General features: G+C 41.2%; 2 protein-coding genes and 1 long non-coding RNA gene across 3 annotated transcripts in view; 2 read left to right on the forward strand and 1 right to left on the reverse strand.

Annotated features, from left to right (window-relative positions):
* The first annotated feature begins 312 nt into the window (after positions 1–312).
* Positions 313–2,634, forward strand: tceanc2 (transcription elongation factor A (SII) N-terminal and central domain containing 2). The gene is made up of 4 exons (XM_020111569.2): positions 313–448; positions 526–667; positions 1,466–1,659; positions 2,122–2,634. The coding sequence occupies exons 1-4, from the start codon at positions 350–352 to the stop codon at positions 2,308–2,310; spliced, it is 624 nt and encodes a 207-aa protein (XP_019967128.1). The 5' UTR covers positions 313–349; the 3' UTR covers positions 2,311–2,634.
* Positions 2,633–7,124, reverse strand: cdcp2 (CUB domain containing protein 2). The gene is made up of 6 exons (XM_020111547.2): positions 6,920–7,124; positions 6,371–6,718; positions 4,944–5,285; positions 3,942–4,295; positions 3,113–3,291; positions 2,633–2,997 (listed from the first exon to the last, which is right to left on the reverse strand). The coding sequence occupies exons 1-6, from the start codon at positions 6,984–6,986 to the stop codon at positions 2,692–2,694; spliced, it is 1,596 nt and encodes a 531-aa protein (XP_019967106.2). The 5' UTR covers positions 6,987–7,124; the 3' UTR covers positions 2,633–2,691.
* A 3,313-nt stretch (positions 7,125–10,437) lies between these two features.
* Positions 10,438–12,007, forward strand: part of LOC109642216 (uncharacterized) — a 49,315-nt gene continuing 47,745 nt past the window's right edge. The window contains exons 1-2 of the long non-coding RNA XR_002203642.2: positions 10,438–10,626; positions 11,294–11,460. This is a non-coding gene — a long non-coding RNA (uncharacterized lncRNA). The remainder of the gene's footprint in view (positions 10,627–11,293; positions 11,461–12,007) is intronic.

A 12,007-nucleotide genomic window follows, 5' to 3' on the forward strand; every position in this document is an offset into this window, starting at 1 on the left:
CCAGTCAGGAGTCACATGCTATTATAAACCAATCAATCAATCAATCAATCTCTGTCTCTCAATCACTCTCTCTATATTTTTCCGATAGCCCTTGAATGCACCATTAGCCTCCTCTGTTTTTAGCATCTGGTCCGCTGTTAGCTCTTTACCAAACAGAACTTTTTTCCCCGTCGCCGCTGGAAGAACGAACATTAACGGGAGGAGTGTGTTAGAATCTCTTTGTACGAGCTGATCCAAGCGTCTGAGATACTTCATTTCAAATGACAGAGCTAGCTCGGTAACGCTAACAGCGGTTAGCATTTTCTAGCTTGAACTTAGCTCTCGAACCAGAGAGCCTCTCTTCCTGAAGATGGACAAGTTCGTGGTGAAGCTCCCCAGAGGAGAACCGGCTGCTAAATCTAAAAGCAACGAGAGGGTTTACAAACAAACCACCATCGAGTCTTTAAGGGTGAGTTGTGGTTAAATCAGTGCAACCGCAGGGGGACTGGTTTATGTCCTCATGTCCACTGAATGTGTGTCTCACAGAGGGTGGTGGTGATTGAGGACATCATGCGATACAAAGCCATGTTGGAGCTTCCTGAACAGAGCAGAGACAACCTGCTGACGGCCCTGACAGAGCTGAGCAAGAAGATCCCGTCCACTCAGGTGCTGCGGTCCACCAAAATAGGTACGATTCAAAACATCCTTATTTCCCTGAGTATGGATTTCATTCATATATCCCCTTCTACAATACACACTCTTCACAATGCTCTAAGACGCTGCACACAGGTTAAAATGAACCATTAATGTTAAACACACATAATTATTTACAAAAAAGGAAAAGCAGTTCTGATGAGGTGGGTTTTGAGTAATGGAATAATGCCATCCTCATAAATATTTATAAATGTCACTGTAAATATTGCAGCCTGACCATATGTCATTTTTGGGGCCTCGTGCTTTTACAATTCTGGGACCATGAAAATGTCCAATAGCAATATGTTGGACACATTTCTGCTTGTCTGTGAAACATAAGGAAACATAAATAAAAGATATAAATAGACCTTGAAATAGGTCAATATTTCTGAATGTAAAATATAAACACAAATGCACATCTATTCTGCATTGTTCAGCCTGTTAAAAGATGCTGCACTGACGTCCAAGTGAGAGGATCCAGACTACCTTTGTAGAGTCCACAGTTCACGTCTGAAAACAGCTTAAAAGTTTTCATATTAGCAAACATAAATGCTGATATAAATATATATCTGTGAAATGCTCATATGGGCCTAAAGCTATATCGGTCAGGCTCTATTATATATGTTGGATTAGCATTTTATTTCCTGTTTGCTGAGTCAATTTAAACCCACAGAATGAACAATCAGCTTTCACTGATCTGTTACAGCTCAGCTATTCAAAGTGTTTGCCTCGTACCTGCCAGGTTATCCAACTCACACAGCTAAGCACAAAATGAAAATCTGTCTCCTCTAAGGTCACACTGTGAACAAAATGCGAAAGCATCTGGACCCTGAGGTGAGTTCAATGGCAGCAAAGGTTTACACCGACTGGAGGACGTTCGTCGAGGAGAATTCCAATAAGCCGTCTATTGAGGTGCGCTCCGACAAACAATCCGAAGGACTCAGGAGCAACGCCAGAAGACTAATGTCTGAAGCCCTGGAGGTCAAGGTGAGGAAGAGCAGCTCAGTAAAAGCATTTATGTTCAACTCCTCTTTTTATTCCACTGCTGGTTGTGAAATCATGAGAGTATAAATTAATGGAGAATAAAGAGAATGAAGTATGGATAGACTATAAAACCTAGCTTGTGGGGGGCATCTGAGGTAAAATCCCATCAAACACATACAGATTGCAATTTTTCGCAGTTCAATGATTCCTTTAGTTTAGGAAAACACTTTCTGATGCAGTAGTTTGAACATTTTAACTCCCATCAAATAAGATCCAGCACTTTCTGTGTTCATCACTGTTTAAGACTCTGTAGAGTTAAATTGAAATCTTTGCTTTTCTCCTTTTGCAACTCAAATCATCCCCCTTTTTCAAATCACATATTTGATTTTCCAAAACATGCATATGAACGTAACAGTAAGGTTTGAAGTAATGTATGAGTTTTCTTCTCATCTCTCTGACTCACAGGAGGACTCTGGTCTTATAGACGTCATGGAGAGAGAAGTGTTTCACCAGAGTTCCCGGTTAGTCAGTGGTTCATACAGACGGACTGTTCGAGCGCTGGTGTTTGCCTTCAAGCACAACCCTGAGATCCGAGCTCAAGTGAAGGACAAGACATTTTCAGTTAACCAGCTGGTTTCTAAATATAAGAAATAGCTGAAGAAGAACAAGGCTGTGCCTCTGACTGCATGTCACAGACTTCTGGTTTAAGTTTTTAGACGCACACACAAATAGTTTTTTTCAAATTACATTTTTTTTATTTTCTGCAAAGGAAATACAAAATATTTTAACATTTTGTGGCACATACTCTTGCACTGTTGTTTAACTGTGCATAATTCATACTGAAGAAAATACATTTTATTGTTGGTGGTGATGATAATGCTAAATCTGTCGTGATCATGTATGATGTTTTTGTTGATAGATGCTTTGATTTTCTACTGTTGTTGAACCTTTTTATATAAAATATGATTTGAACTAGAACAACTTCATCAAGTCCTTTCTTTAGCTGAATAATATTTTTATGAACAGTATATATTACTACAGCAACACCAGCCAAACAATAGCTATCACCATGAGAATAACAGCCAGAACACAGATGCTGATGAAGACGATATCGCTCAAATCGTGAGGCTCAGATTCCGGCTGTCCTACGTTGCCGCCGCCACTGTTGTCAGTTTGTTGGGCCTGCTCCTCGAGACGACGCTCCTCCGCCGTAATGATGGACACCGATGCTATCTTCCGCAGGGCGTCGCACTGCACCTTATACTCTTGCACATTATGCTGCTTCCCATCAGAGAAATCGATGTAGAGCTTGTTCACCAGCATGGTGACGTTCCGAAATTTCTGCGTGGGATCAGGAGTTACAGTTTTTAACAGAGGCAAAGCACAAATCATTGTCTTAAACTGTTATAGCGTGAATCACTGCTCATAATGGAGGCATGAGATCGTGGCTGGTCACCTGGCCGGCTGTACCACAGTTGACAAACTGAGCGAGTATCTTATACGAGGTGGCCGTTAACTGGGCTGCACAGGTCGGGTTTCCCAGGTAGATGCTCTCACGGTCCAGCTGAGGTAGGGACTGCTGGGGTATCAAAATGGTGAATTCTGATCTTGTACAGCTAACGTTTACAGGTACCACTTGGATTGTAGGGGAAAAAAGACAGTTGACTTTTTTTAAGATCAACATACTGTTTGTGAGAACGACATGGAAAAGAGTATTTTGTAGAGACGGTCATTTAGCATTTCAGACAATAATCAAGGACGATGTTAAACTGAGATTTCGACTGAAAACATTTGAAGTAGAGGGAAAGTTATCTAAATCTAAAACACAGAAAATGAGATATAGTGCTTGAAGGGATAGTTCACCCAAAAATTTTAATTCACTCGATTTCTACTCACGACTATGCAGACGGAGAGGTGAGTGAAGTGTTTGTACATTCTGTGAACGCGGCTTTGGGCTAGAAGGATAACAGAGGACATTAAGGTTAAAAACATGGTGTCCATTTCGCCGTTTCGAGTTGAATTTGAATGTCGGGGCTTACGGACACTTGGATGACACCACAGGAGCAGTACGTGGGCATTTAATGTTTTTTCTTCTGTTGCTTTTATACGTTTGAAGAAGTGGTCACCATTGACTTCAATTGTTTCGGATTTGGCTGCAACGCTGTTTACCCCTGATACTCCATTAGTGTTTTTTAGACTCACAGCCCTCCATCTGCATAGTGGTGGGGAGATAATGAGTGAATTTTCATTTCTGGGTGAACTATCCCTTTAATTCAGTATATTACCTCCAAGATAAGATGCCGTGAACCCTCTGTGAGCTTCATTTCTGTCTGTGCTGAGCACCACCAGCAGCTTGTTACCCTTTGAGATGAGAGAGGGTGGATGCTCTCTGCCACACCAGCGTCCCAGCAGCACATTCGTCTGACTGTCCCCGTCATAAACTGCAACCGAGTCATAGTCGCACTCGTCTGACAAACTGTTGCGATCCTCCAAGTCCATCACGGGGAAGAAGAGTTTGATGCGATATCCAGCTGCCAGAGTGATGCTCCAGTGGCAGTTGATGTTGTTTGGGTAGATGCTGGGGAAATGTGGGCTGCTGAAGTTGCCACTTACAGCTGACAGGAACTGCTGACATTCACCTGTGAAAAATACAGTAGAGCAGACAAGTTAGCCAAATGTATTTATTATAATAGTCTGCTACACTGTGCTCAGTTCAGTTCCGTTCTTGCCAAGAGGTAAATGAGAAGATCGATACAACTTTCAGGTTTAATAAATGTGAAGCGACAGCCCCCATCTCATTAGTTTATCTTAGCGCAGAGGCTGGAAATATAGGAAAACAGCTCACCTGGTCGCTGTGCCCGGCCAAGATCTAGTGAAATGTGCTCATTTCTGCCTGTTAGTTTAAATTGTTGCTATAAAAACAGGTTGAAATGTAATGATTGACAGCTGAGACAGATTCTCCTTTGGTCAAGTGTGTGTATCGGTGGGACCTAGATACGATCTCTACTGTGCGAGTGTTCAAGTTACTTCTTGCTTTAGTCAAATTAATTTTCCCGCAGAGAGGTGTTTGCTGTTCTACAGATATGTAGCATCTTCTCACTTGGCTTTTATTCTACATAAAATCTAACTCTCTCGTCTGAATGGGTGAATAAATCAGACTTTTGTCAATGTTTGTTGTATGTTTGTCTAAACTCACATTGTTGCAAACTGACCAATTCTTGCAGTTACATAAAAAATGTCAGTACATTGGTGTGAAGACTTAATTAAACTTAATTAAACCGTGGTACCTGAGTAATAGTACGCCTTGAACCCTCGTCCCCCAATGTTGAAGTCAGACTTGAAGACGACCAGAAGCTGGTTTGAGGTGGTGACTATGTTGGGAGGTTTATCTGCCCCGCAGAATTTGTCCAGGTGCCGGTGAGTGACTGTCGGACCATCAAATAGGGCGACAAAGTCAAAATTACATCCCTCATTGTTTTCCAGCTGAAAGTCCAAGAAGACGAGGGTGACCACACTGGTGTTGGACACGTGGATGGTCCAAGAGCAGTCAGCGTTGTTGCTGTACTCCTCAGGGTAGCCTGGACTGGAGATTATACCTGACAGGCCAGTGAGGACTCCACCACACATATCTGGAGACAAAAGAAGACAAACTCGCACACAGGAACACTACACATGATCTTCATAGCTACAAGAACCTCTAGAGAGGACAGAACTGGAAAAGTGAAATAATTTGGTCTACAAGACAGGATGGACAACTATAAGTATTTACATGTAACATTGGTAGAACACTGGTGACCTATTCATGTGGTTTAGTAAGAGAGTTGGTCCCCAGGAGATGAACCCTAATGTCTGGTGATCACCTGACCTTTCATATAGTGCCACCGTAAGATTGTTAGTTGTGGTTCTGAGTGACTAATCTAACAACTGTTGCCATGACATTTAATACATATGAAGTTTCCTGGCAGATATTCTGGCACTTTTTTGTGGATACTTCCGGGTTTGTTCATGTTTGCCCTGTCCCTGTTCTGTTTGACAGAGTGACTTGCTGGTTAGGTGTCTCTGGTTCCTCTCCTTCCGACAATTCATCATCCTATCATCCGGCTCACCTGCAAGGACTGGCTTTGTTCACCACTTCTCTGCCAGAACGTTAGCGTAGGTTGTGGTATTCATACTTCGGCTGGCTCAGCTTGTTCCCAACCAGCCACACATCCCCTGCTCTCCCTCTGGAAACAACCCTCATCTGGACACAACTCTGGACTCCTTGCCCCACGTCACCCGGCTTTATTATTGGATTGTATTATTGTTACTTCCCTGACTTGCACCACTTTGTAAAGCTTGTTCTAGTATTGCTGATTAAATCTCCTTATTTAACCATAATACATTTTTTGACCAATTTGGATCAGCCAATGCTATTTTGCAGATGCAAACATGCTAGCAAAATAAAGATGAAAATGGTAAACTATGCAGCTAACCATCAGCATGCTAACATTTGCATTATGAGCATGATGATATTGTGAGCGTTATATTACAAAGAGCTTCAAATGTGCCCTGAGATTCTTTGTCATGTTCCTGTGTAATGTTTTGTTGAGGTTTACAGTCAAGGTATTAGCCAAATGCCTTAAAGTTTGCTATTCCTTCTAGGCCAGAAAAAGTCTGATCAAGTTTCAGCCAGTTAGTTTGATGTCATATTGCATCAAACACAATGACACGTTACCCTTTCTGTAGCCAACGCTGAAGCCCCTGTGGGCCACGTGCCGGTCTGAATGGAAGATGATGGACATGACATTCCAAGAAGAGGTGAACTGAGGTGGAGAGATGTCACCACAAAATGTCCCCAGAAGGTTCCCCTCGTCCTCCGATATGCCATTGTAGATCCTGATGTAGTCGTAAGCGCAGTTGGCGTGGTACTCCAGCTCAAAGTAGTGAAAGGTGAGGAGGACGGAGGAGCCCTCGGCCACCACTATTAGCCAGGAACAGTCAGTGTTGTACGGGTACGGGCCTGGGAAGTTCGGGCTGGAGATGTTGCCGGATGGTGCCGCCAGGATTCCTCCACATTTGACACCTTTTGAGGTTTCAGCACAGAGTGGAGATGTAAACCAAGGTTATTGCACTTATCTGTGACAGTTTTCTTGCAACCTATAGAACCTCTGTGCATGTAATACAAGCTTAAATCTGATCAACTGCGGTCCAACTTCACCTGCAGGATAAAGCACTCCTTTCAAGTTTAAGCATTGCTCCATCAAGATAACAAATAAAAACTCACCTTTTGCAGAATCTGCCCGCTCCACAACCAGCAGTAAATGAATGAGTGTAGCCACCCTGAGACTCATGTTGTTATTGTTGATTCTGCTTTTGTCACGCCTCAGCTACGATACCAGACAACGACAGACAACAGCAGTGTCAGAGCGTAACCGGCAGCCTTGAGACATCAGCGGTGGTGCCTGCAGACCGCACTTTAAAAAATTCATTCACAGCCTGAATGAGGAACCTGACACTCACCCGGGCCGCGCTCTGCCCTCTGCTAAATTTTAATGACTGATATCCAATGAGCATGAGTGGCTTGTCAGGACAACGTTCTGAGAGATGCTATGCATTTTTAATGATGGCCACACAAATGCACAGACACAACACACACCCTGAACACCAGCTGTGAGTGGAGTTGATAAAAGAGACGAGCAAGAGGACGGCCACATTTGTTGTTAGTATAAATGGCTTCATTAGAGCAACATGATGGAGAGAAGACCCCTGAGTTTCTAATGTTGTGCAGTAAGGGCCAGCATGTACGCTGTGTAAGAGCAGCAAAGCACAACATACAGACATATTACTCAAGAATAAAAGATTTAGCATTTTATTGCACCTGATTATCAATAGTGAAATGTCCATAATGTTTCTATAACCAGCTCAATGAAATAAAGTTGACTTGAAAAATAAAGTCTCATAAATCTGTGCTCAAATGTGTCGATTTCAATGGCACCAATTTATTCCTCATTTCAATTTCAGATGTCTCATTACACACTAATTATTGACAGCAGAAGTGACTGAGTTATGAATCCTAACGAAGGTCATCTCTACCAGACACAAGATCTTACTCTTACTTACTTTGTTTACTTTTCCAGTTTCTCCCTCTGAGAGGAATTATGCAACTATGTGCAAACAGATTTTTGTTATTTTTGCCAAATGCCGATCACATCCTGTGGTTCATCCCTTCAGTCTTATAACGGAACAGCGCCGACACATGTAGACAGCAATAATCCCAACTGAGTGAAGTGTATTAAAGACAGAGAGATAAAGTGCTCTTAGTAAAAGCCTATTCTGCAAATAAACGTTTGCTATTGCAGCAGTTCTGTGAAGGCAGGGCTTTTAGAGTGAATACCTAATGGCTTCAGTGAACCTTGCAAACACCTAAAGAAACCTACTAGATGGCGCTGTTGCACTATGAAAACACTGTGAAAATCATCACCAGGGTTTAAAAAGTCATGCTGTGCTCTTAGCTGAAAAAAAAAAAAAAAAAAATAAGAATGTGATTAAAATCAGTCAAGTGTTTTTCACACAGTGGTTCCTGGAACTAAAATGAACCGCCTTGCCTTTGAATTTTAATTCTGTCCTCTCTGAAAGCTTGTCATTGTTCAAGGATGTGGGTACTGGGCAGCTCAGAAATGTGTTTCAGAGAGATAGCGTTTGTTTAGAGCAATTAAATGACCTATTAGCGAGTAAATACTCAAAAAACAAAACAAGGTTGAAATTGTTGGGCAATTGCAGCAGAATTAAGAGGAACATTAGTCAAACAAATAGCTGCTTTTTGACCTGGGATATATCCTGGGATGGAATTTCATGATTTTGGTCCAAAAAAACATAAAACGAGTGTTAAATCTGTTATATTCATCGGTAAAAATGGGATTTAACTGGTTGGCAGGTGAGAACAGTGTCTGCATATTATCTTTTGATCAAAATAGCTAGAGGGCAAAATTATGTTAGCGTTATTTTTGTGTAATATCTTTAAATAAAAGGTAATGTGCTAAAACAATGTTCACATCATCTGTCACTATGTTAGGTTCTGCTGTGGGTTGGTAAGTGCTCACTCTGATGAACGTTGTGTGAAGCCCAAGACAGTGAGGAGGAAATAAAATAAATATAAGCATATACATTATGTCACAGGGATATTAAAGGTGAATGTTTCCAATACAGCTCAACAAAACATCCCTGTGCCTTTTCCTAGTGCATCCAATTCTTCATGGTGTTGGGCGTGATTTGTCCTTTAATATTTTTCAATGCATTGTTGTGTCTTTGCAGAAATGATGCTTGTTATTTAGATGTGCATCACAACATATTGTTTCATCCATAGTTTTTGCACAGTGGCTGTTGAATTTGTAAATCCTCTTTCCAGTGCAAGTTGCACCGAAAGCTCATTTTCTAACAAAGAGCTTTACTTGGAGTATTTAGCATTAATCAAATTGCCATGGTAGTGGTGGAAATGTTTATGCAGTGGTGGACAGCCAAACTGAATGAGTACTGAGGAAACATTGCTACAACCTTGTATTCCCAGCTGGTGCTCACTTAGAGCCAGAAATATTTTTTTTCTTCCTCCCTTGCAGTGATTTTGTTAACATTTCCTCTGCTGCTTTGTTGCATTTCCACCCTCTCTGTACCAAGGACGATATTGATATATCATTGCACTGCCAATTCAGGGAGCTCACAGATTGGATTATGGACCATAATGAGCTAAGCCTCTCTTTATAGTTATGGGGGCAATGAAATCCATTATTCAGGTTAAGAAACAGGAGAGAGAAGAGATCGACTTGTCTGACTGTTACCTCTGCAACCTCCCTCCAAAGTTATGTTGCTGCTCATTTTTGAGATTTATTCAAATTTAATTGCAAACAGAGTGAAATTGAACCAAAAGCATGACAGAAAAATGATGACAGAACCAATTTAAAACACAAAGAATGAGACATGTCTGTGCTCAGAGGCTTAAAAAGCTCTGCAGCTGCAGCCTTCACTAATATTGTTCATTATGGCTAAAACTGTGTTTTCCTGCCTCTTCAAATGTGAACAGAAAAGGCCTTGATTATATTTATTTAAACTATTAAGTTTTGTCATTTTCTCCCCTTTGTTTTAAAAGCTCATTCACCGTTACTATTTTTCAACGCTTTATTTGTCTTTATTTTTTCTGGGGCTCGGGTACAGCAAGAAGAACTAGTTACATTTAATGATGTTACAGAGGCTGATTCAAAATGAATCCATCTATAATCTGGAACCATTACTGAAAAAGAATTGTAGAATATAACATTCCATCTGTGGCTTTGCATCTTTTTGTTATATTGGTTTTACGGCGGCGGACAAGGCCAAACACTGTGCACCTCGCCAAAACATTTCTACTGTGCAGAAATTTCCGAAACAATGCCACTTCCATAACACAGACAACACAAAATACAAAACAAATACAACAATGTAAATGTTGCTGCGAATGAAAAGCATACAGCAAGAAGTCAATAGAAAAAAGTTAATGATAAATACAAAGCGATACAAAGAACAATCGATAAAAACACACATTCCTGAAAACGGAAGCATCAGAAGAAGAAATGCAGCAAGTTAACACAATGCAAAATCTCCAGGCCACTAGGGGGAGCACTGAGTGGAACGCCTTGAGTTTTGACCCAGAATTAGGGACCAATCAAAATCCTTCACCTTCACTGTCTCTGATTGGTTCCCTGTTTGAATTCTCACCACCTGTCACCTGCCAATCAAATCAATGCGCACTGTTCCCATTCTATTCTTCTGCCCCGCCCACCTGCGACCACCTCACACCACGTCAGACCACCTGCGACCACCTGAGACCACGTGACACCAGCCGTGCAGCCGACACGTGGCTGGATGAAGAAACAGGACCTCGTCAGGTTGTGAAGTCTGACTGTGAACTGGTGTGACAGCTCAGAGTAAAGTTTGTTCACACACCTGGAGAAACACCTGCAGGTGAGTGAATGTGACTCCATTGTTCTCCCTTTAAGACCTCAAATAATAATGTGACATTCATATATTTACATGATAATTATCAGTATCTTGTTAGTATTCATGCCGTATCATTGAGCCCTACATTTTCATACATTCATTTAACTTGCATCTGTCTGCTGAAGACCCACACCAGGATAAGATCATTTAATTTGACTTACCATCAACCACATGTGTTTATGCAGAAAACATATTCACTACCTTCAATCACATGTTAAGGATGCTTTTTAACTCTGTATGTTTCAGTGTGAGAAGGGAACAACTTGCAGTTATTTGAGAAAATTTTTAAATTTTAAACTTAAAAAGTTGAAGTAGTGTCGTGTGGTTTGTTTTTATCCTGCTGCTGTGCGACCAGAAATAATAGTCGATTGATAATTATGACGATAAATGTCACATATTGGTTTTAATCTCTTCTTTATGAGCAAAGAATCACAAACATTTGAGGTAGATCGATGTGTTATACCTTCTCACTGTGCTTGAACAATGCATTAGAATTATATCTCTTGATTTGACTTTCGTTATATTGCTGTTGATAAAAACTTCATTTGTGATAATTATTGAAATTGTTTTATTGCCCGGCCCCAGGGGATCATCAAATCAGAATTTCTGGTATGTGTTTCTGTATGTTTAGAGAACTTCATTAGCCGGCTTGCTGACAGTCCAATAATGTTACTTCAGGAACACTTTGCGGAGGACGAGTTGTGTTGGCGGAGATGAATCTCAAGCAAACGTTATCTAGTCTGTGACGCAAGACTGTGAGATGTGTGTTGACTCTATGCAAACAGACGCCAAGCAAAGGTAAGTGTTTTCTGCTTGTGCAAAGTGTTTGGAGTCAAATTTTCAGTTGTTTCTCTTGTGTTGCTGCTATTTGTCTGTTTAATTATGAAGTAGCTACTTTGCCGTACCGGCCGAGCACATTTATCTTTGGGTCGACACATGTATTATGAGGTTTTATGCTGTTGCTGGATAAGAAAGTGAAGAATAACTTGGATAGTTTGGGCCCCATTTGTCTTCATAAGGTGCCATATTTTTTTGTGGGTTTCCTATTGCCTCATCGTACACCTGGGGCTCTGATATATGATGGGATTGTGTTGCTGTAGGGATGCACACAGGATTGTTGTTGTGCACACCAGCCTCCTCACATGATTATTTCCCTGCAACACGCACAGTTTAATGGGAAGCTCAACATTTGCTGTTGTTACACAGGATGGTTTGTTGTTGGTGTGAAATTCACAGTTACACGTTAACTGTTGAGCGCCTGTTCTCTGATTTCTGCTTCACTCATTTAACCTGGATGCTCCTCCAGATGCTGCTTATCAATACTTCATGACTTTTCATAGATGCA

The sequence above is a fragment of the Paralichthys olivaceus genome, chromosome 16, assembly GCF_024713975.1.
Source record: "Paralichthys olivaceus isolate ysfri-2021 chromosome 16, ASM2471397v2, whole genome shotgun sequence".
Taxonomy (NCBI): Eukaryota; Metazoa; Chordata; class Actinopteri; order Pleuronectiformes; family Paralichthyidae; genus Paralichthys; species Paralichthys olivaceus.